General features: G+C 39.8%; 1 protein-coding gene across 3 annotated transcripts in view; it reads left to right on the top strand.

The window, feature by feature from the left end:
• ctnnd2a (catenin (cadherin-associated protein), delta 2a) overlaps positions 1-27706 on the top strand; it is a 256428-nt gene that overhangs the window by 98523 nt on the left and 130199 nt on the right. For all 3 annotated transcript variants that reach the window (XM_084340351.1, XM_084340349.1, XM_084340350.1), the window contains exons 4-8: positions 11879-11913; positions 12689-12793; positions 17142-17314; positions 25186-25240; positions 27220-27430. In XM_084340351.1, the coding sequence (XP_084196477.1) occupies positions 11879-11913; positions 12689-12793; positions 17142-17314; positions 25186-25240; positions 27220-27430 (579 nt within the window). The remainder of the gene's footprint in view (positions 1-11878; positions 11914-12688; positions 12794-17141; positions 17315-25185; positions 25241-27219; positions 27431-27706) is intronic.

The raw sequence follows: 27706 nt of genomic DNA, 5'->3' as shown, positions 1-27706 counted from the left end.
AAGAGGCAAAAATTAAGAGGCTTCCTATAGATTTGTTTGTTCATCATGCTGACCTATTAGAAAGTTTACACAGCATTAGTGTCATCAAACACGTTCTTGGCTAACATTTTCTCCGGTTTCCTCTGATTTGACATGTTGAATATTGAACTTAATTTGAGTTACGTCTTCTAATTTTCTCAGTGTGTGCTTGGGTTTTTATGTGATAACTCTTGAAGTGTTCTTCCCTGAATCATGAATATTGACAGTATGGAGCTCATGTAGAGCCATTATGCTGATCACACAGTCAAGCAGCGACAGTTCTTGTGTGGTGTAAGATTACAAGTGAGCGTGTGTGTGTGTGTGAAGCCACAGAGTATTGGTAATTGGTCTCATGGGGGCCTCAAAGAGAGAGACAGTGTAAGGCGAATAACCTCTCCCCCCTTGCTAGCTCACACATGTACTGTACACACACACACACACACACACACTCACACACACACACACACACACACACTAATATATCCCTCCACTGGAGTGGAAGCTGCTGAGAGTGACTCGGTGACTCCCACTAAATCATTGGTTAGATTATCCTCCGGGGGATGAGTGATTTAGACCGTTGACTGCTTCAGCCCCCAAAGCTCTAAGATGTCCTATCCACCCATGACATCACACTACTGCCCTTGAGTGTGAGTCTGTGTGTGTCTGTGTTATATTGATGTATGCATATGGGCTTCACAGTGCTTGACGGGCTGCAGAAGATTACAATTTATTTAGCAGACAAGATACAGACGGTGGGGTGATTTTGCTTGTTGTCTAAAAGAAATATGATTTGGAAAATCACACATTTGCATGTGTAAGTGGATACACTTTAAGAACAGAACATACTGCCTTCCACTCAACTGAAGGAACAGATTTGTGTAGATGCAAATGAGAGGAGAAAAGTGTGGACTTGCCAAAGCATAAAAGCTGCTTGAAGCTGAAAAGTTATGAAAGTGTTCCATCACTCCTTGAAAATGATGTCTCAAACAGTGGCAGACATATTGCACTTTTCCTCCAAACCTTTGTTTTGACAACATCAAATGTTGGTCACAACATAACACAAACTTTAAAGGGAAAGGTTAGAATATATGATGGCAAACAAACTCTGCATCAGTTGCAGATTCATTCCACTTTGTCAAAATTGAAACTGTTTTTTAAAAAATGTTCTGAATCGACTGCTCACCACCATCCAGATCTCTGTAAGTACCAATGACAGCTCTACACGTAGAATACATCATCAGCTGACTCCCACTGGGTGAGGCTTAACTGTTTCTGACTGTGAGCCAGCAACACAGTGTACAATTTGTTATTGCTCTTCTGACCAAGTGTTTTCACCTTTGGTCTCTGTAATCTGTGTTAATCTCATGATGTTATCAGCCCTATCAGTTATACAGTGTGTGAGCATACTTAACGGGCTGACATCACATAGAATTTTTGCATTAAGTCTTTCATCTGCTCATCTCCAGCTGGACACATTTGAAAATACATTTTCTGTGGAAATACAGTACTTTTAAAGTCTATAAACTGTGCTAAAATCTGTGATTTGTATTACAGCCACTGTGCTATAGAGGCATCGTGGATTTGCTGTCTGTCCTCTGTTTCCTGAATTTAGTTACATTTTTGTAGGCCAGCAGTGTACTGATAGATCATCTGTCATTTTGCAGTATTTGCTGGTGTACTTAGCAGCATGTGGTATTATTATTCATAATTAAATTTGTATTGTTATGCAAATATTATGGCTACTTTGTCACAAGCGATTAGGGTTTAGTCAAGGAGGCCTTAATGGAGCCAACAGTGCATGTCTTTCAATTAATATTGCAGATGGTTTTTGTTAAAATGTCTATTTTTTTTTTTTCATTTTATAAAAGTTGAAAAAAATGCATACAATGGAGTACAAAAATGGAAAATTCAAAATCTGTTACATGGTGAAGTATGAAAGGCAAGCTTATTTCAGTAGTGTGTACATGTATGTGTATACATAACAATTATAAGTCTACTCTGACCTTTAGATTTGTGAGCAAATACAGATTACAGTGTTGGACCTACTGTATCACCAATTATATATCTTTGATCCTTTATATCTTGATTTATATCCTTTGTATAGATGCTCATTGTAGCAGCCTCCAGCTTGTAATGGTGGCTTTACTTACTGCAGCACAGTATGGTCTTGATTCACTCACTGCTATGCAGAGGCATGTTATACTGTACAATTTTCCTTTACAGGGCTCCTTGGTCTGTGCATGATCACAGAGCAAACTGAAAAGTCTCTAAACACTGCATTTAAGAATGCAGAAAACCACCACAAAGTTGTGTCTCAATGTATCAAAGCTAAAGAAAAGGTTACGATACTCCTCATTAACGAAAACTAACTTGAATAAAGAGGATCTCATTATTTAATCTGTCAGATAAACTTCTTTATATGTTGCTCAGTCATAAGTCATCATTTAAACTTTTATTCTTTTTTTAAGTAATACCAAACGTGAAACTTTCATTCAAACATTTCATAATGTGTGAGGTAGAGCTTTAAATCTCTAGTTAAATAACATGTCATAACAGTCTTGCTGCAGTAAACATCGTTATGAGTATAAAAATTAGACAGACCGATCTGTGTGGAGTACAATAATACAGGGCACACCCGGTGTCAGGCCACCCGTCCCTGGTGAATTATGCATGGAAGTATTCTGTCATTATCTGTGCCGGTGCAAAACAGCGATAGCCAACCTATCATAATAACTATAATAGCTGGGTGATTTAGTCACACACAGCAGATGCTCCTGAGCTGAAATAGAGCAACCAGCAGGTGCCGCTCACAGTAGAAACCACAAGTAACTGTCGGAATGTGTGTTCACGAATGCAGCACATACACCTACACACTTGAGACACATGGGTGCCCTGTGTGCAGCCCTGCATAGTCTGTGCAAATAAAATATATGGTAGATTAATTGCTTGCATGCAAGCACTCCATCGAACAATGGGCTTTCCAAAACATTTCTGTCGCTGGAAATTGTTTCAATGTTGTGAACATTAATGAAAACTGAAAGCCATTTCTGAAAGAAACTTCTATGGAGGACACTCTTCCAGCAGTATGCACCGCAGATGTCCAATCTTTGGTAGATATAGCGCCAGGATTATCTTCTTGGCAAAGTAAGAAAGAAAAATCCTATTCTGATGTGCTCTATAAACAATGAGTTTTATACTATTTTTCCTATTATATATATTCTATATAAGAAATTTAAATAGCATAGACCTGCACAGACATGCATTTGGTGCATGTAGTACATGTGCCTGAAGATGAAGTTATGACTTAGGGGTTTTGTTATTGCATCTTTGTTTATGCTGCCCTTGTCATTTATTTATTTTTTTACAGAAATAAACACATGTTTTGTGTTTGCAAGTGTGTGTGTGTACACATAATTAAAGAACATGCAGACACAGACTCATGCTTGTAAGCCAGACATCTGCACGTGAGTGTGTAGAGGGTGGTTGAAATATCTCTATCAGACTTGTCAATGCCATGGTGCATTGTTTTCTTTGTGTTTTTTTTGGTAGGAATAGCAGTTTTTGTTGCAGCTGTCAGTAGTCAGGCATTAGAAGTCATTTCAGTGAAACTTTGACTAGACAATTCTCTTCTAGCCTGACTGTTGAACTGTCATTCAACTGTCATATCCACAAAAGTTTGTCCTCTGCCTTGTTGTGAGCACAATAGACTGCTTCTGAATAGAGTATCAGAAAGCTATCACGTGGGTATGCACGCACGCACGCACACACACACACACACACACACACACACACACACACACACACACACACACTCACACACACTGATTAATCACTCCACACACATAAAGACATATATAATGAAAGTACACATTCTGTGCATGCATCCACATAAACAAAAACACATTTTGCTTTTCAGGCTCAATGTTTTGAAATATTTTTGCCTTCAATCTGAGTCTTGTGTGTGTGTGATATAGTTGTGTGTTAATTTCATTCTTTTCATTCATATTGTTATATCGCCCACTTCCAAACAAAGCTCTCTCTACCTCTCTCACATGCACACACATACACATGCAGACACACTCCCCACCCCCGCATCCTGTGGAGAGCATAAAAGCCCAATCCTCTGCCTTGATTGACACATCACCGTTAAGGTGTCACACTGTCACGCTGACGATGATGAAGTACAACACTGTTGTTATGACAACCACTGGTGGGTAGATGTGTATCCAGACAACAGACAACAGGTAGATCTACAAAAACAATTAATTGGATGCAAAACTATTTCCACACCCAAAAAGTGATTTGGCACAGCTTTTCTTACCAATGCCTTGAAAGAATCAGCTATGTCACATGGGAATAGCTCATAAAAGATACACAACAACTCAGCAAAAGCTTTAGTTGCTTGTGAACAGTCGCTAGTGGAAAAAAGGGTCCTGCTGAGCAAGCGAAAATTAGATGAGAAGTTTCAGCCAGTCAATGCATCTTAGTGCATTTATTTGTATATGAACGAATAAAGATATCTTAAACTAAAAAATAATTTGAGAAGATCTGTATCCATCATTGAGCTTCATTGTAATGTGCCACATTTCGGCTGGAAATGAATTTTGAATCAAAGAGTTCAAATACCGTTACATGTGATTCTTTAAATCAGTTTTCACAAAAATCTTTGAAACTGAAATGCTGTAATGTTAAACAATTAATCAACCAATGTCCAGCTTCCAAATGTCTGCCATAAAAATTCTTTGAATGTCTCTCAATCAAAACATGGAAATGATAAAACATGATTATATCAGCAGAACCTCAAAGGCTAAAGGCATATATAATTAGTCAATATACTACAATATTATTGATTTAATAATTTTGTGTCATAAAACAAGACTTAAGTTTGTAATCTACAGGTCACCATCTATTGAACATGCGTGGAACTGAACAAATGCACAACTCTTCCAGGAATCCACAAATACCCTCTGGTTTAGGGGAGAGGCATTCAGTGGACCTCATTCCAAGCTAATTAATAGGTTTATTACTTAAATAGACTGCGGCACTTTGTAATGACCAACTTACCCCTGTTTGGCTTGAATGGTTCTTTATCATTCCGGTTTATTTCAGGGTGGTACATTTCAGGAGGGGGATCACCCCCCAGTTGGAAAACTAGGGTTCAAGCTGTCATGTCCACAGTCATCCATTCTGCTTGCTTAGCTCTCCTTGAGCAAGACCCTGAACCCCTCCCAGCTCCCAGCTCCCAGCTGTGCTGCAGCACCTCTTTGCAGGCAAAAAGATGAATGGATATCCTCTTGGAGCTCAAGTAGCACTGTTTGATTTCCTGCTTCACTTATTCTTGAGGCTCATGTTAAAACCTCTCCAAGTCACAATGTGTAGAATTGACATTATTGATCATCATCTTACGTCATTATTGTGATGGCATTAGTGTTTGTTAAATATAAATTAGGCTAGCACAGTAAAAATTGGGGCAGTCTCTGTGATGCTCTTCCATTTCATTCATCCCAATGTCCCTACGTGTAGGTCTGATCCAGAGTTGAAAAATTTCAAACTGAAAATTACGAAACTGAACTCATTTAGGTGAACTTAGCTTTATTATTTTCTATCACTCTCTGCAAGGTGTTACTAATGTGTGTACTGTATGAAATTAGCCATGTTGTTGCAGGCCCATTGTAATTTTATGTCAAAAGGTTAAGAGTTCTTTGCTATCTGTCTCACACTTGCTAGATAAATGCTGGAAATTGAAACTAATTGAAATCCCCTGTTCCACGGGAAAAACACACAGATAATGAAATATGGATTTATGCTGTGTAAATATAGCTAGTTTTCAAAAAGCTGGGATGTGTTTAGGGCAACTTCTTGCTGTGGCATTAGTGTCAGACAGGACATTATGGTCTATTAGGCATCTATTTTAACGCTGGCAATAATGAAATAGCTCAAGACCCGCACCAAGCCTGCCATTTATTCCTCTCTCCAACTCAACAGGATAGCAATTATCACAGACGTGAAGTGCTTTCACTTCAGTGTTTGAATTTGACACTTAGTGTGTGTGTGGATGTTTTTGTTTTTTTGTCTGTGTATCCATGCATACTGTATTTACTGTATGTAAATGTCTGTGCACATTCTTCATGTCAATGTGTGGGTGTACGTAACACAAAGGCCATTAAAATGTCCTTCATACAGAATTGGCAGCTGAATGCCTTACCTGTGGGCTATGTATATTTTTGTGTTATAGTATGTGAGAGAAAAATGTTCGTTTGACGTGCTGAGCGTAGGCCTACCTACATAGAGGGATGGATATAGAATAAAATGACAGATAATGGAAGATAACATGATTGCCATTTGCAATACATGGTCCGCAAGGAGAGGAGGGAAAAAGTCTACAAGTTGGTGCCCCAGTAGCTCAGTTGGTAGAGTGTTTGACCCATGTTCAGAGGCTTTGTCCTCGCTGCAGTGGACCAGGGTTTGAGTCCGACCTGTGGCCATTTGCTGCATATCATCCACCCTCTCTTTCATTCCATTTCCTGTCATCTCTCAAGCTGTCCTTTCGATAAAGCCATGAAAAGACCAAAAAAAATACTTTCTTACCCCTAGGTATGCAAAAACTACAGATTATGAACTTCTTTCTAAAATGCAAAAATGTGAGATTATCGGTTTTCTTATTTGCTATAAGAACCAGATAATTAACAATAATCGTATTGTCTAAAAAAATCCATTTTGTGCATTCCTCCCACCACACACATCCACACTGAAAGCCTTATCAGGACAGCCAAGTGTTCTTAAGCACTGCTATTTGTGAAGGGAGGCAGCCAGAGGATTTGAGCAGAACCTTGTGTGGTAGTGTGTAACTCTTTCAGAGTAATGCTCTCCAAGCTAAGGACTAATGACTCATGAAGGATGTGGCTGCTGGGATTCCTGTCTGGATGGCAAACACATGTTTACCTGTTTTTTTTTACTGATGTGTACTGAAAACTGCACTGTGACTTTCACACACCTTTTTTGCGAAATCCCTTCAGTAAACTTTACACTCACTTTTGAACACATAAGTTATACTTTAAGTACTTACTTTATATTTCTGAAAACACATGAGATATGAACAGATAAACTCATGCCCAAATTGGGAATAGATTTAAACAATATATTCTATACATATATTCTTTCTTCCAAGCTATATGTTTGTGAATTCTAAGTAGAGTCTGTGGTTATTCATCCATGTGGATTTCACTGGGAACAGTAGAGGACGCTGTGTGTTGATTTAAGCTGTGTGGCTGTTGAGAGTGGAGTAGTGAATTTAAAATGTCTCTTTAATACAGGCTCACTGTTAGAAGAGTGGCACTGCCTGGCCGGTGTTGTGGCATTGCAGGCAACAGTGTGCAATGTGGTGGAACAACGCTGTGCTTATTAAATCTCTCCCGTCTATCAGCTCTCTTAGTGTTTCATGCAAACTTTTCTTGTTCCCTCTGGCTGTGCTCTCTTTCCCTCTCTAATCAAGTACACTTGGACACAGTGACATTGTGTTTACTACTCTTTACCTCTTGTATTTTCTGCAGGCACATGAAAGCACACATCTTCCACCACCTGGTCATCATTTTACAGGAGTCTTGTGTTAGTGTGTATAATGCCAGTGTTACATTAGTTGTGTAGCACTCTCTCTCTGCATCACCCAGATTTAAATTGTGACTGTGATGCAATCAGTCAACCTATAATTAGGATTGGGTCTAAAGAACCAATTCCAAATTTATAAGAACTTGGACTTGACCCTGGAATTGTTTTAAAACATCCTTTGGATTTCTACTTAGCAACACTGAAAGCAAAATTTGGACTTAGTGCCCTTCTGTCTACATGGCATGTGAATACTGTTTAGAATATAATGACCCAGAGTTGGCAAACCTGCCAAAATACATTAGTAATACAGCACATCCAGAGTCCATCTGGCATGATGAGATTTTTCTCTAGCATGGTATAAAAATGCCAAATGTCATAATAATATTGTTTAGCATACAGAACAAGTGTAAAATGGTAAATTACACTTATGGGAACCTAAATCATTATGATTTATTTTTCCCCCTTCTTAGTCATAAGCATATTTCAATAAAAACTAAAAGCCTAAACAGTACCAACCCCTGTCGATAAGACAGGTACTATAACTGGCCCATTGCAGGGTACTTGCTATCCCACAGCATAAAAGTGCTGGTCAGCCTCATGGGTATTTATTTTAAATGTTTTCTGTCAAGCAAAGATTTGTTGAACATAATCCTAATTCATATTCAGACAGTCAAGCAAATTCACAAAAGGAAGCTACACAGAGCAGCCACTCTTATAATATTCAACACTGAGGAGCAACTGGAAATTAATAGTTATTAATCTTTTTTAAATTTCCTCTGCTGGTCCAAGTATTTGAACCAATGACCTTTTGGTCACAGTCATTGTTTGTATTATCCAGATTGTTGCTGCCCCCAAATCCCAGTTTTTTATTAACCTAGTAAGATACAAACCCTTTACTTACATCAGTCAAAGTCATTTGAATGCAGTCCCTTCTTCACAAACCAGAGAATATGGCCATTGAGCTGTTAGCTTATTTCAAGAAAGAATTACATTTTAATTTGTGTCTTTTTGTTCCAAAACACTGAAATAAAAAGAATCACTGCAGAACACTAATCAAGTGATTACATTTAGATTAAGTGGGCAGGCAGCTGAAACGATTAAATGATAAAGATCATCTTCATAACAGGTCAAAGTTTTCTAAAAATAAATAAATAAATAAATAAATAAATAAATAAAAGAACTATACAATATAGCCAGTAGCTTATTTCAAGTGAATTCACCCATTTAACCTTTTCTCCCACATTGCTTCCTGCTAATCATTTGGTGATTCAATTTCTCCTTTAGTTATTTCTAACTGATCTGACCTCTCATTCTTGTCACCTCTTTAGTGCTGCATGAGTTCATCAGAGTGATTATCAATTATATAATAATAACTTTCAACAAAAAACAAGCTGCATCCTGAAGGCAAGATGAACAGAAATTATGAAGACGTAGTCAGAAACTGTAACAATATCAGTGTCAATATTTTTGTTGACAATAGGCTGAAAGTTATTGTTGATTCCCACAAATTACAAAGTAGAAAGATATTTATTTTATTATATCTTCCCACAGCAGGCAATTTAATGCCAAAATGCATCCCCTCTATTAACCTGCAATCACTGCTCTCCATCCCCTAGTGGTAGAGAAAGTTCAGGGGCAGAGGATCTAGTATCTATGAGTGAGTACAATTTGATCCAGATCCAAATAAAAATCTGGATCTAGTGGACTTAGATTTGATATTGGATTAGGCTTGATTGAATAAAAGGGGACTGTTGGGCCTTGGTGGAGGCATGGGCTGTACTGAGTGGCATTCTAGTTGATACTTTACTGAGGTTTGTACAAGTTAGAATCTATGGCCCCGACCATGGCTCTTAAATAGTCAATGCCAATAAACAGTTCCCCTTCTGCCTCGGCGGCAGCAATAGCCGTGGCTGGAGTCATTATGTTTTGGGGTTGTCTGTCCACCTGTCCATACATACGTATATGTACCATTCTTCTGAATCCAGAATCTGAGGAATGCCTGGAGGGAATTTCTTCAAATTTGGCATAAATGGCCATTTGGACTCATGTGAACTGATTAGAAATTGGTGGTCAAAGGTCAAGATTCTAACCTCCCTTTATCGGCCTAGCATGTCAACACATACATACTAATAGACATACAGCAGTTGTCCAACACAAGCTCATCAGTTTTGCTGATATGGAGCATCAGGTGATCTGTGCTCCTCTGTGAAAAAAAGTCTCTAAGTGAAGACGGCATGTTTGTCAGTGGAAATTATCAACTGGAATCATACATGTTAGTAGTAATAGTGATAACTGCCATTTTGCCAAAAAATACATCCTATACCTTTTCATTGAATCCTTTCAAAGTCTTCACTACATGCAGTATATGGGTCTGGACAGAAATGGATGTAAACTAAAACTTGACTGGTGCCCAAAGGCTTTAAACCCTTATACAGTAATACTAGTTAACATCTAAAACCACAATCACTTTGTGTCTTGAATTTGTTAACAAAGGTCATGGGATCGGGTCTTGAATGGTCCAACCAGAGAAAATACACATGGTACACCATCTGCTGTCACAGCCTTCCAGTTCAAATTTACTGTAATTTCAACACTGTTGCAACAGTTGCTGTTACTGTGTACTGGTGAAAGTAAAAAAGAGAATTGTTTTTGCACTCCGAGTGCATTAGTAAATGGTGAAACCTTTTGTGTTGATGGCTATGGATTGGTTTAAACAAGGATTGAGATGTGCCAGTGTATGCAGTCTAAATATAGAAATTTACACCAGAAGTGAGATGTCAGTGGCTTGCCACTGAATCGTCCGTCCATTCAGCCCACACCAGCGCCGTCCTCTGGTATCGTCGTCACGCTTCAGAAACCAGCTCTCCTTTCAGCAGCACAGGTCCTGCGGTTCTGCAAGGTCAGCAGCTGGCCAAACTCATGGCCAAACAGGCTGACTGAAAAAAGTTTATTTGCCAAAAATCGTTTTTTCAAGTCAGATCACAGTTTTTACTACTAAATAGTTGCCATGATAGCTATGAACTTTTCTTTTACAATCTCTCTCTTCTCCTGGCTACATGGCAGAGTATTAACCACTGCTTTCTGTACAAGACACTGACGCTCAAGAAATAGTTTACTGTGTTTCAAATCAAAACGTATTCAACCAGTCAAATCAATCTATAAAAGCTATTTAGAAAATGCCCATCTCTGCGAGACCATTACCATATCAGCCAACTAGACAAATAGACAGATAAACACATGTAAATGTATTCACTGATTCTCATGTACCTCAACAAACTTGTACACACACAAAGGTACACAAGCACTTTAGGCACAAATTGGACAACGACTTCCAAGGTGCACATGCACCTACAGTGACAGACATGCAATTAGAAAGGCGGGTATGTAGAATACCAAACACTTTGAATGCGATATACACAGACACAGGCCGACTAGCCCAGACAGCCAGTCTAATGGTGTGGATGAAGTCAGATGAAAGAGTCTATATGTATCAGTTAGTCTGTCCGTGTCTGCATTGATCACACAGCAGGCAGCTCAATACTCGTCTCTAGCTTTCTCTTTCTGCCTGTCTGTTTCCGTCTACCTCGCTTTGTCTTTTTCTCTCTGTTCAACCCCCCATCAATCACCAATCAATTGACAGTCATCAAGAGAATGGAAAAGGAGTCTTATTTGCGTGTGTGAATGTGTGTGAATGTGTGTAATTTGTGGCTGTGTATGTCACAACAACACTATCCATTTAAGAATAAAAAGTGAGTGCACAGGGCCTCATTGCATAAAAGTTATAGTTTTGTAAATGTTTCGCCTTGGCTGACTAACAACTGAAATGACATTTGGGAGTTTTGCTTTATTTCTTAATATTTTGTTGTTGTTCTCCATATTTCAGCAGAATAGAACATTAAAGAAATTTAGGCCATTAGCACTTTGTTTCAGCACAGAATAATTGGCAGTTGCTTTCAGCACAATAAATATTTTACATATTAAAATACAGACATTTGCTGTGAATGTCTCATTTAAGGATGACATTCTCTTTTTATTGCAAGTGAACATGCTAGTGAGTGAATGTGTCCTCTCTATATAAACACAAGTTTGAAGATGAACAATGTCTCTATTTTTTATATTCTGTTTAATATACTTTACTTAATATTTTGTAAAATGCTTTATTGAAAATGTCTTCGATTTAAAATTGTTGCTGCAGCTTTCATATTATGATTGTTGTTTCGAATTAAGTCTTATTAATCACATCCTTCTTTTGCAGTTCGACCGATGAGCAATTTCGCTGGAACGCTCAAGGTAAAACTCACCACAGCCTGCCTCCTCAGACCTTTTTATTACAGTTTCTAAAGTTTTTTTTAGCTGAAAACCTTAGTAACACTGACAGAATCTGCAGGGTTTTATATGTGCAACACATCTTGAGTTGAAGGATTAGATTTATTGCCCGACACCAACAAGGCCTGTTCCGCCTTGTGTCTGAGTGACATAGTAGGAAAATTGTGTGTCAAGGAACATTTGAAATTTATGCCAGAAGCCCAGTAATGTATGGGCAGAAGCACCCACCCACATACCTGGTGGATTAAAAGATGATTGCAAACACACACTCAGATATACACACACTCATGCAGAGACACAGTGACACATTCAAATACATATCAGAATGTCTAAGGTGGTGCCAGGCCAGGGCCACTGTTGTTTTTGACAGTCTGTCTTAATCTGCATGTGTGAAAACTATCAGCATACATTCTGTGCATGTTTCATCTGCTGCTTACAGACACACACAAATTCCCACATGTACTTAGACACACACTTAACGTAGACTTGACTACAATTTCATTTCCAGACAGGCAGCTCCCAGGGCAGACTTATCAGGGTCCTTTCCAGCATATAATCCAAATGTCCTACAGCTCATAACCAAGTCGTAATGTGTGGGGTTTTACGGACTGTGAGAGTATACGATTGAGGTTACAGCCAAGAGGGATCTCATTCATCTCTCTGTCTCCTTCCCTCCCGCCCTTTCTTCTCTCTCTCCCTTCGTCTTTCTGTGTCTCTCATCCTCTTTTCTCCTTCACAGCTGATGGACAAAAGGATATCGAAGATGAGTTAACAACAGGTTTGGAGTTGGTGGATTCTTGCATTCGCTCTCTCCAGGAATCAGGAATACTTGACAGTGGAGAAAGTAAGTGCTCTCATCAGCATCATTGTGTATGTGTGTGTGTTGCCAAAGCAGTACTGTCACTCAAATGTTTTGTTAAGAGAATAAAGGTACTAACCAAATTTAATTAGATTTTCTAATTTTTATGTTTATATACGTTTGTTCTTTCTTAGACGAGAAATTAGTTCGATCAAAATCACGCTCTGCTTAACTCTAGCAGGCAGTTCAGCAAGTGTAAACAAACCTGTTACTGCTTCAAATGGGATATGAATCTCATTTCTAATTGTCATGCACAATCACTCCTTAAACAGAATTACTGTGGTGGGAAGAATATTCAGGCAGTCTTAATAAAAACTACACCTGTGGTTGTTTTAAATACAGAAGAATTATGGTGTGTATTGTTTGGTAATTATTATTGTTATCCTGAAAGGAAATGAGAAAAGCACTATTATTAGTCCTTCAGGCCATTAGATAGCTGGCACTGAGTGCAGTTATTCCCTGTGTTAATATTGAGTTCTCACTCAGATTTCATTTCTATTCAGAATAAGCAAGTCGAGAGAGGAGTAGTATATATATTGTACATAGTTAAATAGCTATAGTTAGATGGAGCAGTAGAAGAGTATTTGAAGATGTGAATATAGTCTTAACACAAAAAAAAGTTAGAGCACTGTTATATCTCACCAGGTAAGAATTCAGTCATAGACTGCCCATTCTTCCAAAGGCCCATTATTCTGAAACCCCAATAGTCTGAAAAATGTCCCATTGGACGAAAAGCCCATTTGTCTGACAGCTTGTTACAAAGAAAACAAAAGCCCACTGCTCTGAGGACTGTTGTTCCAAAAAGACACACTCTCCTTGAGTGCCTGTAATGTATTTGGGTATGCAGGGAAGGACAGCGTTTTGGTGATTTTCATTTTCATGGTAACAATTGTAAAGTGACCTTCAGCTGACCCTTGTCATCGTGGTAACAGTAATAAACATCTGATTATGTTGTGACATTGTGTCACAGTTTGGATTGGTTTAGGCACCAAAGCTAGGTTCAGGAAAAGATCATGTTTGGGTTTAAATGAGTATGTTTGTTATGTCAGTTAAGTTACATACATAAGTGGGTGATACCAGAGTGAGAAAATGCTCTTTGGATCAAATGTGACATTTTTCAGACTATTGGGGTATTATAATTGGCCCTCAGAACAATGGCATGGCACCCTGAAAGGTTAGTATAGTTAACATAACAATGTAATAAATACATCTGACTCCCAAACCAAGATCCTTACAGCTAGAAGAGTTCTTCTACGAGCAGATAAAAATGTCATTGCTTTTTCTGATGTAGGGATGGATAACAGCCAGGCAGACAACACATAAACAGACAAGCACACCATGCAACAACAACCGTCCAGTTTCAAGCAGCCTTTCCATTCTGTAGCTTTTATTCTGACAATGCAATACAAAAAATGAGATTGAATGAGAGGCGTCCTGTGTTTGCTAAATGTGCTTGGCATTTTCTTTGCAGGTCATTGGTTTTGGATCACTGCATTTCCATTTTATTTATTGTCTGGTGACCTTTTTGATTGTTGATAGTTAATGTTGCTATAATGGATGGCATTTTAAGAATTTGCACTGTACATGTTGCTCAGTGCATTGCTACATGAGAGTTTACTCTCATCAAAAGGTTCACCATTTGTCATTTCCAGTATTACTACAATCGGCTGTGTGAAGCTCCTAAGTAAAATAAATGCATGTACACACAAACACACAGTTACACTGTTTAGCACATACATCTGCCTATACAGTGCAAACAGATAATGAGTTGTGCATGTATAGCACCAAAGCTTGACAGGGGAGAACTGGAATATTATTCTCAAAATAGCTGTTGCTGGTCTCCTTTGATAAGAAACAACTTGCATGTTGAAGCACATGCAGAACTGGGGGAGACATGTCAGGTAATTTGATTTGTATCTTGCTTGTAGGAAGTGCCTGAGTCCCCGTCACTCCTGCTTGATTTGAGTCCAAATAGATGGCACTCTCATTGTGAGCTCTCTCATTGTGGGTGCTCCATACCCAGCTGTTTTTTTCCCCATTTTGCAAGTGGGCTTCTACCAAAAGCATCACAATGTGTGGGTGCAGATAAATTCAGCAGAGCTCTTTGTGTGTATGTGTGTTTTCCCCCAAATGGTAGCACTGCAAATAGCTTAGCGGTAAATACACAGAATAGTGACATGTCGCTGACTTCAGTGAAAGGTGGCACAAAACAGGGAGGCTTTTTGCTTTCAGCTGATACTGTAGTTGGTAAGGTGTCACAACAGAGCCACACAAATGTCTGTAGACATAAATAAGTGTTCAGAACCCTAAAAATTGTGAAATGAAATTTACTTCTCAGAGCAATTACTGTGAGGCTTTGGTGTATTGTACTACCTTAAAACCAGCCTTTTGAAAAAGGTATAACCAGTGTGTGTTTATGTGAGTTGTGCGTGTGCGTATGTGCGTGTGTATGTGTGTCTGAACATTTCTAAGATTCAGTAAGAATATGACGCTCATAATTTGTCTGAGCTGCTGAAAAATTCATGTTTTTCATTTGAGAACGAAGAGAATAAGACTCAATGGAGACTTGAAAGGACTTAAAGCCCTACTAGCGACAGTGTTTTTCATTTCACCCTCTCACTCATAGACACATAATCACATACCGAACCATTACACACACAAAGAGCACATACAAACATTGATTCTTAATCAGCTAAGGCAATGACGCTCCTATCATCTGACCATCTAGCGCAAACACGCTAATCTTCACACGTATGAACACTGCAACAAGCGTACACAGTTTTTGTCGCACAGCACATGCAATGTAACAAACATCAAGGCTGAGTGATGATGAGTTTGGGAGCTCCCACTCAGTCTGCGTAACACTGAGTGCTGTTTAATAATTCATAAAAAGTAAGGGATGAATCGGGATGAGAAAAGACACGTCTTTTGTGGAGGCAAGCAGCAGAGGAGTTGATCTCGGTTCACAACGCACAGACTTGCAGGGAGAAAAGGATTCTCAGGGAAAAGAGGGAGACAGACAGAGAGAGCAACCAAATAGATATGGGAGAAGAATAATACGGCACTTTTGTTATTTTGGGTAAAGAAAGAAACATGGCAGTGAGCTCTGGGAAAGACACTTACCGTAGACTTTATAAGGACATATTCATGATATTTAGAAATTTAAAATTGGGAAAGTATGAAAAAAAGTAAAAAAAAAAAAAAAAAGACATCCTAGTCTCGGCTTCCTCACACTACGTAACTTTAACTACAAACATTCACTACTTGAAATTTGTACTCAGAGGAGGAGAGAGAGTAAAAATAGAAACTTGGTGAAATATTCATACACCGCTGACTGAACATGTCACAGACCTAACTGTTCCTAAATAAAACCAAACTACACATATAAACTCACATACAGATAACCTATATAACCGGCGTTAAAGTGGTTTGTAACAGTTCCCCTAAGTTCACCTCATCAGTCCATACATAGTTTAGAATATTGTTCATCATAAGAAAACTGCCTTATGATGGTGTTATTCCCAATCAATAGAGGCTTTATGTGAACAGCATGGGAATCAGAGAGAGAGAGGATTATTATTTGATGGCACAGTGGTGACTGCTTCAGGTGGTAGGAATGATGCTGCCTCTAAACTGGTGGTTGAGGTTGTTGTGTGCATGTGTGTGTGTGAGTGTGGCGTGGGTTGCTACAACTTATCGTTGGCTAAAGCCGATCTGATTCGTATATGTTAATACTTTGAGGGTCTTAGGCTGTCAAAGTGTATGGAAGATGAATTGAGCTTACTGCTGCTATATTCCAACATGCTGCAAAGCAACAGAAACAAAGCAGCGTTAAATGATTTATCCTGATTTCCTTATATACACAGTGGGTCAAGTGAAGGTTTGTTCAAATCAGCAAGGTAAAAACTAACGTGTTTGGGGTGGTAACAAATCAAGTTATTAGGTGTTCCATCTATTACAACTTTCTTCTTCTCAGCCCTCCTCCTCCCATCCTCTGCATCTCCCTGCTCCTCCTCCTCCTCTCATTCTCTCTGTTCCTCTGTTTCTCTTTCCCTCTGCTAATAAATTATGTATGCCATCTCCAACTCACGGAGTGCTGCACTGCTGCACTATCTGCTCTAAATTGCTGCTCTCTCTCTCTTCCCCATTTCATTCTTCGCCTCTCAATCTTTCCCCTTCACGCCCCCTCTCTTTCTCACTCTTAATCTCTCTGTCCTCACTCTCTCACTCTCTCTCTTTATACACACACACACACACAAACACACACACACTCACACTCAACTCAACCCCCACCTCCCACCAAACCATGCACTGCTCCTGTCTCTATCGGTAGGACCGGCTCTTCTTTCCCAGAGTTCCTTGCAGCTCAACTCCACCCCGGAGGCTTCGCTCCAGTACTCTGCCAGCTACCATAGCAACCAGACCCTCGCCCTTAGCGACAGCATCTCCGCAGCAACTCCTCAGCGCAGCGGGCAGGTTGGAGGAGCCGTGCACAGCTACAACCAGGTAGGAAATGCTGATGATGGTACACAGATGATAATGACGATGATGAATAGTGTTGACGATGATGAGAAAGACAACTGGACTTTCTAACATGTGCCATTTAGGAAAACTTAATTGTCTGTTCTTTAAAACTTTTTTGACTGTGAAAGTAATTCACTTAAAGTGAGTTTTCCACAGTTTTCAAGTACAACTGCATTGTACTCTTTTGTCCATTGAAGGCATTTGAGGACCGAGTGTCGAGATATACTGTATAAGCTGATTTTCAGATTCCTCGCTCCTCCGTTTTTCTGTCACGAGCTGAGCAAACATCGCCGTTCTTTTTTTCTACCCCCTTTTTCATGCACTACCTTACACAGCGTTCCTCCTGCTGCATGTTTCTCTGACTATCACTGGGGATTTGTTTAACATCATAGTTTAATTAATTTGATCAGTGTATTAGTACATATTCATACAGAATCCTATTTTATTTGCCTTACTGAGAAGGTTTATTCCAGTGACAACAACTGGCTTTTTCAAGCAATCCGTAGCATTTTTCAGTATTTGGGAGGACTAGAGAGACAGGGTTAGACAAATTCATTAAAGCTGTTTTGAAGGAGACAGGTAATCACATACTCATAGACCAAAATGAGGAGATGATTAAATACACACAGAGACATCTCAGCAAGTGTCTTGTTTATAAGGACTTAGAGATAAAGCTTGAGACAAAGTCACATATTAATCACAGCAGTGTGCTGATGAAGAGAGAAAACCCAACAAATTACTCTCCAGTCTACAGGAGCCAATTATTCTCAATTTTCAGGTTCCTTAACATATCATTGGTAATACAAGACATGCTTACACACACACACACACACACACACACACACACACACACACACACACACACACACACACATACTTTCTAACCACCCACACATCTGCTAAATCAGTGAACAGCTGCAGAGCATCATTAAAATGTATTACCAGTGTGAGTCTCGGGCAAATGTTCCATTTGTGATAGATGGATTGAAAGTATGAGAAAATATTTTTGGTCAATAATAATAAACCAGATAATTATTTAAGGAGGATCACAGCTCTTTGAGAATATCTTGTATGCATCTTTGCAAGTACCTGCATGTGTTTTTCAGTAAGGTTTCAATCTTTGGACTGAATGGATGTTTGTTTTGTGTTGTGTTAGTTTTTCATTTGCTGTGTGTGTGTGTGCACATCTGTGTGTCTGTGTTAGCTTTTTTGTTCATGTATGTGGTTCTCTTGAAAGAGAAAGGCGAATGAGGTGATATCTGTCTTTGTAAACACATTCATTCATTTCCCCCCTAGTCACACCAAAGCTTATTTCAGAGCTTGTTTCAGAGAAAGCTTCCATTCCTTCCCATAATAAGAAGTACAGGGGCAAGGACAGAAAGATAGAAAGACAGATAGACTGGTGTATAGATGGATGGACAGATAAAGCAAAAGGAGACTTTATTCTGTCTGTATTCTAAATTTTATAATATTTCTTGTCCTCTGGTTCTCTTGTACTGCAGTGTTCGTGTCCTCTTTCCCCTCCTCCCTTCTTTCTTCGCTGTCCTCTCTGCTAACCATCTCTGTCTATGTGAGCACGAGTGTTTATGTGTGTGTGTAGTCTCCTCTCTGATGTTTTTGGCTTGTCAGTGTAATGGGGCCAGTGTTGTCAGCAGGGCTTGTTGCTCATGAATAGCTTTACGCAAGCCCGTGCTGCTAGATAGGCAGGTGCAACTTTCATGCATGTGCAGTACATGCAGTATTTGTTGGCATGCTTGCAGGCATGTGTAAATGCATATGCACATTTGAGGTTGGGGAGCACTCCTTCAATTGAGGGTGTACACCAATGCATTTGTTTAAAGTTTGCACAAGTGACTGTTTCAGGGAGAGTGAGAGTGAAAGTGAAAAGTCTAGCATGGTGCTGCTCTTCAGTGGGGTATTTATAACCCTGAGAGGCCCTGCTTTAATAATGCATGGATACATGGCACCTCAAACATCCCAGTGTTTTACTGGAGACAAGAAGAAGCAGCACTGCAAGATGACATAGAATAGTATCGAGAATATATAGTATGCTCTACCTCAGACAGTGTGTCAGGCTTTCTATCTATTAGTTACCTCAGCCAACAATTCATCTATACTTATCATTTATTTACTTGGTGCCCATCAAGCTGTTTATCTATTCGTTCATACTCATCAGTCTATATCAGTCGGAAGTCCATTTCTGTCTCATTTTGTATCTCAATGACTGTAGCACGTCTGCAGCTCAATCAAATGACATAAACCATTAATAGGGTTCTTAAACTCAGTTTTGTGGCCTGCATCTCATCAGCCTTAGATTTCTCACTTGGCTTCATAACCTACTAAACCAACACAAGGGACTTATATAGCAGGTTTTTATGGCGCACACTGTTCTGGATAGTGGCACACATCCTGATTAAGATGTCTTTCAGGCTGTTTATAGACACTTTCAATAATCTACTCTCTAATAACCCTTTATCCGTGTGCACTCAAACAAACAGATCAAGTGACATTGTGTACATAAAACCCTTTGGCACATGCGTAACGTAGGTTCCAATAACACCTCAAATGCTCAAGCATTTTTTAAAGACTCCAACTAATTGCTGTAATCCATGGTAATATGTAGTTCCAGCAAAAAAAAGGAAGGATACATTACCTACTGTAGGATATTACTGTAAAATGATGTATACTGTTAATTTTTTGTTTTAAAGGCCCAATTAAAGCTGCATGAGTGAAAGCATTTACTGTACCTATATTGCACATGTCTTGGTAAAACCAGGCTTGCCATAGTATTGTTAACTGCTTCATTACTCCTGGGACAGACAGTTATTTTAATAGAGATTCATTACTCAAACTCTAGCTTATTACTGAAAGAGTGATTCATAGACTTATACACCATGAGAGAGAATGGACCCTGTTGAATGCGTTGCTGTAAAATATGTGTTCATAGTGTAGGAAAAACAGTGAGCTGAAAAAGTAAATTTTTTTGTTTTATTTTGGAACCTTCTGGTGTCCGTTAACACTAGAGTGAAGTTAGATGGCTCTCCTGTTGCTTTGAGGCTCAAAGAGCAAAATGTTTAATTCCGGGATAGTTACAATGTTTGAAAAAGGGCAGATTTTGTTCTTTACAGTATGTAAATGAAGAGTGATAATTGTTGGAGGAGAGAAAATTTAAGAGAGCCATTTTTAAGAAGCATTTCAACAGCTTAACCCAGCTCTGCATGTAATGTCCCAAAATTAGTGTGTATATGCTGTTTTTTTAAATTCAGGTAAACACTCTAAAAATAGGCAATTGACTGTTTCCCAATGCCAGTAGATGCGTTTGCCATTTGTTTCTGTCCTGTCTATTATGTTCAACGTCACAATGCGCCAGGAAACAGGGAACAGAAGAATGCAGCATGGAGGCCAGTGATAATCTCACAGTAATCACTCTTCTACATCTTTTACTTTAGATTTTTTCAAAGTCAACACCAGCTGAACGATGATTGATTGCTGGTTGAATGGAGATGGATGGGAAACTACTTGCACACCACTGTCTAGAACTTCAGCACGTGTCAATTTCCATCACTGCTGATTGGAGCTGGAACAGACAAACACTCATGACTACCGCAGAGTTAAGAGTCAACCAGGAATGAATGCCTGGTTGTACACATTCCCACTGAAGCTAGATGTGGGGCTTAGTGTTTTTTTTTGTCCAGTGTGAAAGGAATTTCACTTTGACCATTCATTCATTTTGTCCATTTATTTGGGTGGGAGAAAAAATCCAGAAAAATTTTAGATATCTTGGATAGTGTGAAAGATAAACACGAAAGATAATCCAATAATTACCTCAGTGAGCTGTTTTACATTTGAATGTAGTTTCTACTTTGATGATAATGTGTTGAAGTAGTCAGCGAAACCTGGAAAGAATATTGGGAGGAATCGAAACAAAACCTAGATGCGTTGTGCCTTAATATCATGAAGGACAAGTATTCTACTACAGCTTTTGACTGTAGCAATGATTCTACTATCATATTTACCATCCAAGGTGTTTTGGTTTGAAAGTGAAATTCACCTCATCCTTTGTAGTTGAGCCAGGTTAAGTTACAGCTTCCGTCAGGATTTACTTCTTGTATGTTGAGCTCAGAGTAGATCTGGCAACTCAAGACTGAATGCTGAACTGTACCCTTTCAGCAATTCTGCACACACACAAGATCATGTTTTCAGCAGGGCTCGAAATTAACTTTTTTCCTCAGTGTCCCACAACTGTCCCGAATTCTACTTTGTATTGTCCCGGATATAACCAACAGTGTCCCAAATTTAAATTATTGTCGTCGCCCCCCCAATTATGCAGAATACATATAATTTGATCCTTTTTTGTCACTTAACCATCACACTTAACCATCACACCACCATTTATATGGTCCACCATATAAGTTTAAAATACTTATTTTATTAAACATATGAATATCAGTCTGATCTGTTGCCTCTCCTAGACTAGAAGGGAAAGGAGTTGTTTTAAGACATGTTTTCTATTGTTTCTCAATATCCAGACTAATTTATCATTATGTCAACATTAAAGAATTCTGATAGTTTTATTTTTCATGTTATGATGAATGTTATGGCTGTATGGTCTCTGTGTTCCATAATACAGTTTAATAAATGTACCTTTTTTTAGTTGTAATTACAAGTTATTATTACAAGTCAGTAGTACTATAGGAATATCATTTTATCTTCTGTTACCATTTATGAATGTCAATCATCTTGCTCTCACTCATTCACCCACCCCACCAGATCTCCCACTTCACATTTACTCTGCTTACTCCTGCCCTCCTACACAACACTCCTCTCTGTCTTGATGTGTCACTCTCTCACATACACCTCAAGACCCAAAAACACAAAACATTGTTCAGGTGCTCCCTGTAACTTATGAGTTACTAGCCCTTTTCACACAGAGACGCCGCATTATCGGTTTCTCCGCCGCTGGCTGTTCACACAGAGCCGAGCAGCTCCGGCGCAAAAGACGAACCAGAGTATAATTCACACAGAAAGCCGGCGATGATGACGGTACACGTCATCATCATGACGTGTATGATGACGTGTGTGTTTTTTTCAAGGTGTTTCCCGGTGTCCTCCTATATCTAAACATGTACCGCTGACTGTTTATAATCATATGGATGCTGTTATAATGTGTTGTGATTGAGATCCTGACCCACCAAACATCCTGGAAAGTGACAAAGTTACATTTTTCGTACAAAATGCATAATCGCCATCAGTAAACAGGACGCTGTCTGACTAGTTCACTCGCGGGGAGGGATGCTGTTTTCTGGGGGGAAAGTTCACTGAAGTCTCGGTCAGGACGGCTGACCGCCGCGGAGATTTTTTTTCTTGTCTCACAGAGTCGTTGAACATGGGTCGGCATGTTCTCTGACCACTTTGCCACCACTTCTCAACTGCCTGCTCTGTATTATAGTGCTCAACCTCAGGGAAATGCAAAGATATACGGAGGAGGGAATTGAGCATTTTGTTTGAGTGAGCGTTAGCTATCGCTGAGCTAACATTGACAGTAAAGACAACTAACTTACCACAGGGGAAGACGATGAATCATGACCAGGACTTGGGATGTCCTCGTTTCGGGAGTCGGCAGTATTGGGGCTTGCATCAGGGGGCTGTTTATTCAACCACCTGTTGTTAATGATGGTCTATCGCTCTGGCTCTATGAATGCTGCATTGGCGCGAGTCAAGCAGCAGCCAGCAGCAGAGTGGATGACGTAGAATGCATTTGCACGAACAACTGCCTATCGTGAGGTGCCGCGAGAACGTAAGCCTTCTATAGTTTCGCTGCTCACACTTTTTTATTAAATTATTCAAACGACAATGTATCGTCTAGATACTCATATTTAATGACATTGCAAACAACACCCATTTCGAAGTTTAGTTGACTTTTTTTTTTCACTGTCCCGTCATTGTCCCGGACCAAATATATTTGTGTCCCAGTAGGAATTTTTATGGTCCCCGGGACATCGGGACATCGTTAATTTCGAGCCCTGGTTGTCAGAAGCATAGTGTCATGTTACCGAGTCGAGAACATGCAAGAAGATTTATGGAAGCTACTGAACTGTAGTCTTACCGTACATTTTACCTATACCTTGGTTTATGTAAATGTGTGTTCTTTTTTAGTTCTTATCTGTGTTTCCTTGTCTCTGCTACTCTGCCTGTTTGCCTCCATAAACTATGTCAGATTTTTAAGAAAGAGACAGCTAATCCACTCAGCCAGAGATAATCAGTTTTCATGACCCCTCTGCAAACAAAGCAGTGCTGGAACCAATGGCCTGTTGTTTTCAGCAGACACGCTGGAAAATATAACCAGAGACTTTGAGAACATAATAGGAGATTGTGTGCCTGTGCGTGTTGCTATATTTATCCAGGGGAGGTTTGCTGAGCAGGCATGCCTTTTTTTTTCAACCAATCTCTCTGCGCAATTGTACAGCTGCAAGGATTCACACCTGGAAACTGTTACATATAAACGTGGCATTCTAATGTGTGAGGTGTGTGTGGGTGTGTGTTTGTATGACATTGGTTGTTGGATGATCAGATGATTAGATGATTGGATGTTTGAGGTCTTTTTTGCATAAGTGTATGCATGTGTGTGTGCCTCTTCCTTGAAGGACAATTTCACAGAAACAGTGTCAGACGTATGCCCAGGAAAAGATATAATGACAAACATTATAGCAGTGTTAATATTCAAACCACTTATTATCACCCTGTTAATAAAGCACATCTAAAAATATGTTTTCGCTAGACTCTCCTGATGCTTCGTGTATACAATTGTGAGTATTAATAACCTTAATTCTAAGAAACAGAAGGTTTGAGTATTTAGTTCTCTGACCATCTGAAAAGAGCTACTGTATATGCAGTATATGCTGCAAGGTGACTCAGTGACTGTGTGCTTGCATAATGTGGCCTTGTACAACTGTAGCCATGTCAGGCGAGTAATAATGTAACTGAATCACCCTTACAGCTTTAAGCATCAACATAAGGCTATATGAGGCTCAGCGGAGCACTGGCATATGCTCCCCCCTACTGTCTCTGGAGACTACGGAGAATATATTCGGATCGACCAGCATGTGATGTCTGGTAGGAAGACATCTCATGCTCCAACTTTTTCTCACACACTGCTTTTTATCTGTATGGAATCATTTGCACATTCCAGGCAAAGCGGTACGTTGAGGCGCAGTGAGTGAGCAAAAATGCTAGTTTCTTTTCACTGTCTTCCTTCAAATTTGACTTGAATTGAAGACAATACCGCATACTTCCATTGTATGATATTCATATAGTATTTTGCCATACAAAATTCGATTGATTAGAGTGATTTTATAGCAAAGGCCGTTGTCTTACTCTTTAATATAATTTTAATAACGGATCTAATTATTCTGTTTGTGAATATTGTAGATGATAGATATTATAACATGAATATACAGTACCATGGTCTGTGTAATCTGTCTCTCTACTTTGAGTAGGTGGTGCAACAAGGCTTTATGACAAATGATTTCAGTCAGCTGAGCTCCTAGGACTTCATGGTCTGCTTCTGAGTCTGTTTGAATCACCCCTCTGTTTTCTATGGGGATTTCATTACTAGCTGCGCTAGGTTCATTCGGGACTCCTCAAAGGCTTGACTGAACTCATTGTGCATAAAAGTTTTTGATGGCAGCTACTACTACTTTATTCTTTTTTATCCCATTTTTCTTAACTCTGTCTCTCCCTTTCTCTCCTCCCAACTTCTCCCTCCCTGACTTCTCCCTCCCTCTATTCATCCCTTTCTCCCTGTCATGGCTCTTCTTCCTTCACTTGCTCTGTGTTCCCCCACATCCCCTCAGGTGACATCTAGTCGTGCAGCCCAGCAGCAACAATCACAAACTGGGGCAGGGTCAGGTAAGAATTCACCTCTCCTTCTCTTCACAGCTCATCTCCGTCTCTCCTCGTGCAAGATGCATTGTCTTTATAATAAATTAATCTGGCATAGCATGAAGCACTGAGGATACACAGAGATGACATTTGGAGACATTGACAGACATGCATGAGAATTGGAATAAAAACCCTGCTACTAGTAGAATGATTTCAGAGCTTGCAGTATGTATAATTTCCCTCATATGTTGTATTGCTCCTCCATAATTTATAAACAAGCTGTATTGCCTCCAATCTCTGGAGCCTCTGTGGTTTGGGGTGAGGAATTTTGGACTATACATTTACAGTGCTGCATATGTTATATTTTCCTACATCCAGTCTGGTTTCAGTTTTTTAGAAATGTATCACACATGGACAGTTACACTCAAGACATTGCTATACAGCAGACATAGTATTTGATTAAGTGAAATAAAATACTATATCTGCCCAATGCCCATCCATCCATTTTCCAAAGCTTAGCCAGGTCACGTTGGCAGCAGGCTGGTTGGCAAGGTAGACCAGACCTCCCTCTTCCCAGCAACATTTTCCTGCTCCATTTCCTAAGCCAGATATAGTGTATAATCCCTCCGATGTGTTCTGGGTCAACCCCTGGGTCTCCCACCAGTTGGATTTGCCTGGAAAACCTCCAAAGGAAGGCACCCAGAAGGCATCCTGGTCAGATGCTTGAACCACATCAACTAGCTCTTTTCAGCATGAAGGAGCAGCAGCTCTACTCAGAACTCCCTCCAGATGTCTGAGCTCCTTACTCTATCTCAAAAGGTGATCCCAGTGGCGCTATGAGAAAAGGCATTTTGGACTCTTGTATACGCAATGTCAATACTTGAGTTATGTGTTTGACTTCTAGCCGAGAATACAAACACAGTTCTCAATTTTAATATGTAAGGAGTGTTTGACTTATATAAGGGGGCTCAGAGCCCAAGTGCCTCCCCAGAGACCTCGGGTGACAGCTGTAAGGCTTCTTCAAGTAGACTGAATGGGCAAATTCCCATGACCCCTGTATTAACCCAGCAAAGGTAAAGTCTGCACTGATCCTCCGGGATATGAGGTTTGAAAATTGGTCGGGACCTATTTTCGAGCACCTTGGCATAAGCTGAAGATCAGATCAGCCTCTTTTCCCCAACTTCTAGAGATTCTTTTAAAAGGTTGGAACTGAAGATGTCGCAGACAAGGGCTTTGGCCAGCTGTTCCCTGTTCACAGTGACTACAAGTTTGGGTTCACCTGGTCTCTCTGGCTGCAGATCTGACTGTAACGTCAATCATCAAACTTTGGTCTAAGTTGATCTGGTACCAAGTACACCAGTGAATCACCCTCTGCTCAAACATGCTGTTTGGTATGGCCAATCCATTACTAGCACATAATTCAAATAACAAAGCAGCATCACTAAGGTTCAGATCAATCAGACCATTCATACCAGTCATTCCCCTCCAGGTTTCTCCATCATTGCCCATGTGAGTGTTGAAGTCCCTCAGCAAAACTATTTAGTCCCAAGTGGTATCCTTTCCAGGACCCCATCAAAGTCTCTAGGAAGGTTGGATCCTCCGAGCCTTCCTGTCAGCAAATCGTAGTTGCATAGAAGCAACCGTCTTGTTCTGTGGGGAGAACTCCAACACCACACTACACACAGTCCCGGCTGAAAAGGCTACATAAACATAGAAGCAGACCGTACACTTGTCCCCTGAATTAACTTTTTTTAGGCCTTGTGTTTTGACCTCAGTTTTAAGCAAATTTTATTCTATTGTTAACCTCCCCTGACCCTTACCTGTAGCTTTTTACAAATTTTCTTGTACCTGTTATCAACTCACAGTAAAATCTCAGGCTTATGCTCCTAGTTGACCTGCATCCTGTATCCACACTCAGAATCATTGACATTAGCCTCACAACATTCTAACTTATTCTTCTGCTTCCCATGTGTATTGAGTTTTCTCTCCTTTCCTTTTTTCTCCAGGTATCTACTACTCCAGCTCCACCTTACCCGCCCAGCGTGTCAGTTCCCCTTTGTCTGGAGGAGGAGGAGGCTCTGGATCCGGTTCCCCCAATAAACTGCAACGCCTGGGATCAGCCTCTGACACACCAGGGTATTCCACTACTCAACGCTTGCCTTCCTCCTCCTCTCCCAGCAAACAGTCTCCTGCTAATCGACTGGCCAAGTCATACAGGTAGAGAGCCACAGTGACTGTGACATTGATATTGATTTTGATGTATTGTTTGAAGGTGAGGATGGTTTTTTTAAAGAGTTACTGTATTTAACACATTAGTCTCATTGATGGGTGGGTTTTACAGACACTAAGTCTGGAGAACGCCTACAATAGAGTAGATTTGAAAGGTAAAGGGAAAATTGCCTTTGGAGCTCATTGTCCCCCATTATATGCTGGCATGCAGTGAATATGAAATACTTACATACTACACACATAATAGAGGGGAATGACAGTTTT

Source organism: Pagrus pagrus (genome assembly GCF_965226575.1).
Source record: "Pagrus pagrus genome assembly, chromosome: 20".
NCBI lineage: Eukaryota > Metazoa > Chordata > Actinopteri > Spariformes > Sparidae > Pagrus > Pagrus pagrus.
Note: the sequence above shows the minus strand (reverse complement) of the source record. Positions and strands in the feature narration are given on the sequence as shown.